This window comes from Austrofundulus limnaeus, unplaced genomic scaffold (assembly GCF_001266775.1).
Source record: "Austrofundulus limnaeus strain Quisiro unplaced genomic scaffold, Austrofundulus_limnaeus-1.0 Scaffold190, whole genome shotgun sequence".
NCBI classification, from domain to species: Eukaryota; Metazoa; Chordata; class Actinopteri; order Cyprinodontiformes; family Rivulidae; genus Austrofundulus; species Austrofundulus limnaeus.
This window is the reverse complement of record NW_013952592.1, coordinates 683,680-689,581: the sequence shown is the minus strand read 5'-3', so window position 1 is coordinate 689,581 and position 5,902 is coordinate 683,680. Positions and strand designations below refer to the sequence as shown.

The window sequence follows — 5,902 nt, the reverse complement described above, 5'->3', positions numbered from 1 at the left end:
TATGAATGACTCCTTAAATAAGCATGAACACTGCTTCTTGGAAACAAAGTAAAAAGAAATTAGGGCTGGTATAAGCATTTTGCAAATAAAACACATAAAAAAACATCAATTTGTTTTCTTGTTTTGGTCTAATTTTAAAAGTCTTACCTGTATTGATGATGAACAGGATGCCATTTACAATACAGCATTCACTGCACTGTTTCAAGACAACACTGCCATCTGAAGGCAGCTGGAAYGACATCATGTGGAAACGTGCTGACTGATGATGACTCAAATTTTCTGAGAAATTTAAAAATGGGGCAAATACAAATTTTTAAAAAATCGCAATCCCTTTTCAATTGACATAGTTTTATCATTATTTGTGAAGGCCATTCGTAATAAAATGCAAAATTGAATTCTTACACTTTTCACTGTAATTTGTGAAAAACCACCAGATGATTGATTTTTTTAAACTTTCAGAGCACACACTGTGACTTGCTTTGCATGATCACAAGATGGCACTGTGCACTCAGTACTTGCCTGCTCTACAAAACTCCAGTATGACACACCTTTCTATCTACTTCATTAACACCAGTACATTCGTGCTGTTCCCRTTCAGGGCCACACCATGCGCTATTTGCCTCCTGATGCTGCAAAAATCAATCTCACCAGCTCCACATTGGGGCACGAAGAAGAACAAACACAGGCTCAATGAAAATCCGTCAATGCTTCATAATATAGACTTACTTAGTTCTTTTATTTTAGCAAAACAGGGACAAAGAATAGATTTACCTCTCACTCAGAATAATTGCTTTATGAAGTGCTGAACTGAGGAGAGTCTGTTTCATCTACACCTCTTCATCCCTGAGTCTCCTCAGCATCACATTTAACACCTCCTCTCGTGCTATTATGCAACGCAGACCTATAAAAAGTGTCCACAAAAAGCAACGCACRAGTTTAAGAACACACAGTTTCCCCTCTGAGGGCACGATGCCAAGTCAAGGAGGGCGTTTATCTGAGTCCACAAAGCCACAAGGACCAGAAAGATAACCGAGCACGGCCAGCTGAATAAAATCTTTGCAGCATCTGATTAACAGGATTCTAAACATCCCTCGGTGTGCAGCTCATCRTGCATAAAGGAACCGGAGAGGTGGCGTGGCTGCAACAATTCTGCATCAACACTTCCTATATGAGGTCTGGAGGTAGCCTGAATGTGAAGGCTGTTCAGTTACTGCATAAAACTTCAAACACATGAGGAATTTTCCCAAATTGTGCCGATCAAGGCGCACTCTGCCTGACACAGTAAATGTCAGAGTTAGTTTAACACTGCACAATCAGTATCTTCATTATCAAGTTCCAGATTCATACTTTGTTTTTATTCTCATTAACAAGATGTAAGGCAGTGGGCCTTCGTGCAAAAATGATTCTCTAATTGAGTGCAATCATTAATAATGAACACACTGCAGAACAGACATTTTACAGCTTTGTGCACAATATCATATTAACACTAAGCACTCTTGTAACTAGGATTGTTCCAGGAAGTTGCATTTATTTGTTTTTCAAGTGCAGTTCCTGGCTCCCACACAGAGAGTACAGATTTAAAAGTTTAATTTGACACAAGCTTTGAAAAGAATTTAAAAAATATATAAGATGGAGTACTCTTGATGCTGTGTGTCAGAACATTTCCTTTTTTATTAAACTGATAATAACTGATAAAAAGGGATTTTGAGTGAATATGAAGTCTTCCACGGATCAACACAAACACATATCAGGTTCAATGTCGCAAACCTTTAATTTGGCAACTGAAAAGCTAAGCGACATCTTTTCATAATACATGTTTTATATAACATTATGGCATTTTAAATCAATTTTATGTTTGTCCTTGGATTTTGTTCTCTGATGTATTTATCGCACGCTGCTGAAAGGTGAAGGCGGCTCATTATGGTTTTGTCTGTGCATGCATCTGTCTGTTATTAAAATATTCYATGAAATACTGGACTCATTGGAACGAAACTTGCAGAAAGWAATCAAATGATAGACATCTACAACTGATAAACTTTTGGAGYCAAACCAATTTAAGATGGCCACCACAGCCAAGTGACATTTGAAAACCCAAAATGGTTACAATTCAGTTAAATTTCTAGATATTGTGCTAAAATTTGATATGATTGTAGCTAAGAGTCATTCACAGCCCTAACACCAAGAGCTACTTATTGTTAATGTGCAAAATCTTGTGCAAAATCTACATCTTTTTGTGTTTGATTTCATCCTGTTTGTCTGTTAGCAAAATAAATCATGAACCACTGGACAAATTTTAATGAAAGTTTCAGAACATAATCATTGACTATAAATCTACAATTGRTTAACATTTGGTGTCAATCCAATTCAAGATGGCCACCATAATGTAACAACATTAGCCAAGTCAAAAACGGTCATAACTCTGCTAATTTTACAGACAAGGTAATTTGGTGTGGTAGTAGCTGAGAGGCATTCTCAGCCTATTCTACGAACGYAAACACATCTTGCATGACTTCAACATCGCATCAAACTGTGAATATTTTCAAGGTTTGACCGAAACGAACTCTGACATTTTTCAGCATAAAACAATTTAAAAACCAAAGTCTGTCGTTAATCACAGCGATATGCATCCCTTCAAAACTGCTAAGCCTTTAACTAAACAAATGCATGAATAACATCTATAAATTGTCATATCAAAGATGAAAGGCAGATGAACTTTATGTGTTAGRATAAACATAAAATAAAGATGCTGAGTCTTTACATTATCCTGTCTGACATTCTGTCTCTGCCAGGCTGTAAAAATGAAACATCCATCAAAGGCAAAGAGGGTACATTAGTCAAYAACCATGAACTGATTGCCTTGGCTAATTGCATTATTTGCATGATWTTAAAAGCTTGATGTGAATGATCATCAGTGTAAAAGAAAAGAAAAAAAACGAGACAGYACATTTAAAGCAAACTCAGACACATTTTTCTGAAATAAGCAATCTCTGACCGTGGAAATTTAATATTTAGAGTTTGAGTTAAAATGGAAAACAGTTTTGCCGGCTCTCCGGGTTGCATCTGTTCTGGGTAAAGACAACTAATAACATGGTCGTTTACTCTGTTCACAGACCCTGATGACTTGTAATCGGCTGTCAAAGCGCCTCTTGAAATCAGTGTGAATGGAGGTTTAATCAGAGAGAATGAGTGAAAACACCTGTGAAGAGGTAAAGGGCCTTCATTAGGCTTATTAAGGACACTTGTGCTTTTCCCAGTATCACAAGCTAAAATGTTCGCTAGGAAAAGAGGCCTTCATTGACTCAGGCATGAAAACTTACTTGCAAAATTCATGCATTAACAATAATTGATTTGATTTATTGATTTAACAGGAAAAAAATACTAAAAATCAAGCCTGACTCAGCATAATTGCTGTTTTACAGCAGGTTCCTGTTCTGCAGCCCATAAAACACTCAGAATTACAGCATCACAATCACATCATTATACACCATAGACGCAAAGACAAACAAGCATACCAAATTTCAGGAAGGCAGCATTTGCAAAATAGGACATCTAAATATGAGCACAACAAAAAGTGTCCAGCAGATGGCAGACAAGATTCTTCTTAAAGGGCTGTAGTTTTGAAATGGACTTTATGTTTTGAGGAATGTCATTCCATGCTTTAGTATAAAYATAGAAGAAAGACCTCTGGCTGTAACAGTTTTTAAAAGTTGGTAATATCAGTTGTCCTTTTGTAACAGATCTAGATGAATGACCACTTCCAGAATTTGATTTGGGTACATAAAGTTTCTCTACAACTAAGGCTTTTGTTAAAACATAACTATTTTGCATGTTTTTGCTTTTTTATCGTTGTTGTTAGACTGCTATAAGCTYTCTGATAGGAATGAATGTATATGTCAGTGACCTGAATTCCCTCTTGATTTTGACCTCCCAATCAGATTTGACAACAGTTCCTGTACTGTGTAAGGCTCTCCCTCAATCCCTTCCTGCCTCTGCAGCTCTCTTCACTAGAGAATGCTGTTGGAAGTCTTTAATGATCTGTTTACCTGGAATCGTTCTCAAAACTTCAAGTGAAATACATTAGTGAGCCACTTCATGTCTAAACAACAACTACTCAGGTGCCTCTTAATGAATGTTGCACTCGGATTGTTAATGCTGGCTGCTGTGCGGTTTGTTCAGGYGACAGGCGTACAGCTTTATTTAGAATGAACTCAAATCGCACTATTTCAAGGTGCTCTCGCTTCTTCTTTTAATCTTCTTAAGCCTTGTTTAGACTGGAAGTACTTCCATAAATAGAGGTTTAGTGTGAAGCAAAACCAGCTAAGACTAAAGTAACTTATTTGGAATATGACCAAAGAAAATGGTAAGATCAGAGGTTTTATTTAATGCCAGCAGATCTTTAATTATAAATGTTAAATGAATAATGTGTTGGGATTATTTCAATTCAGTTTGGTGCTGTTTTTGGCAGTAAACAATTGACCAGTCATTATCCTTCAAGTGTTTTATCATTGAAGCTACAACTAAAAARGAAAAAGCCTCAAACATTAATACAGCTTGAGTTCTACCTCCCTGAATTGAAACTTTATTTCAGTCATGAAATAATCATCAGTAGACTTTATGACAGGGAGGATGATRCTGGGAAAACTAACATTTATCTGTGTCCATCCATACCTCAAGGCACACCATCTCCGGTTCCTCGTCGTATGGAGTGTTGTAGTTGACCTGGTAGCCCATGGTTCGCCTGCAGGCCCGGGCCAGTCCCTGTATCCACTGCCACATCAGGACCCTGGTGCGTTTGAGCCCCCGCAGCACAGAGGTGGGCCTGAGCTCCCACTCCCTCACAGCCGCCGCACTAGCGCATGGCATGCTCSGACTACGGAGCCTCACTCGCCACGTGAGGCCCGAGCCCGTTTGAGGTCACGAGAAGTCCACGCGTTCCCATCCCTGTCCTCTACGTCTTCCCAGCACCGTCGGATCTGAAAGACATTGTGGTGGAGAGAGAGAGAAAAAAGAAGAGGGGAGAAGCACCGGCGACCTCGACGAAGCAACGAGTGTTTACAAAGGAGAGGGCAGAAGAGGATTAGGACAATGTTCCCACTGGGTGCAGTCCTGATTCCTCTGCTTTACTGCGTCTCACCAGCTTAGGCCAGATTAAGCCCGCAGGTCTTAATGTCTGAACTAGATGGACAGAGATCGAGACCAGTGRCAAGCCTGGAGTCCTCAGATGTTTGTGATCATTTATTATAACACAGCCGTTGTGCCCGTCTGTTTTACAGAGGATTTTCCTGAAGAGCCATGCAACATGTAATTCAGTTCAGACAACTAAATGTCAAATCTCTTTATTGTGCAGTCAGATTATTTATTTATCTCAGACTCACTGCCKAAATACAAACAGAAACCCCATTGATGAAAAAAAATGTGAATCTACACAAAAAAGTCACATCAAGCATAAAAAATATTGTAGCTCTTTAAACGTATCAGTGGAGCTCTTTTTCCCTTCTTATKTTTAAGGAGACATGTCACTGACAAATTAATTCAGTTTTATTTCACAATGTTGTTTTTTTATTGTATCATAGTAAAAATWATGACCTTGTGAGTGTTAAAATGTGCAATTTGTTGCTGAGTTGTTATTACAGACTTAGGGACAATTTGTTGTCTTTTATATTCCAAAATACACATTTGACTACAGAGTTTTATCATAGGAATAAACTCACGATTAGTTAATTCTAAAAGAATAAAATAAAATAAAAATACTCAACAGCCTTTGCAGTTGCTGAAAAATGAAATCCTCTGTATGTTTTCAAGCTCTTTATTTAATAGTTTGGAAATTATAACGCATCACACCAAATAATCTTTTTCTTAGGTCTGATTTTTTTACATAAATTTAAAGAAAAGGTTTTATTTA

General features: G+C 37.8%; 1 protein-coding gene across 1 annotated transcript in view; it reads right to left on the bottom strand.

Annotated features, from left to right (window-relative positions):
* Positions 1-5,386, bottom strand: part of rgs20 (regulator of G protein signaling 20) — a 15,377-nt gene extending 9,991 nt beyond the window's left edge. The window contains exon 1 of the mRNA XM_014018368.1: positions 4,669-5,386. Within this exon, the coding sequence (XP_013873822.1) occupies positions 4,669-4,863 (195 nt within the window). The 5' untranslated portion in view covers positions 4,864-5,386. The remainder of the gene's footprint in view (positions 1-4,668) is intronic.
* Positions 5,387-5,902: the final 516 nt, after the last annotated feature.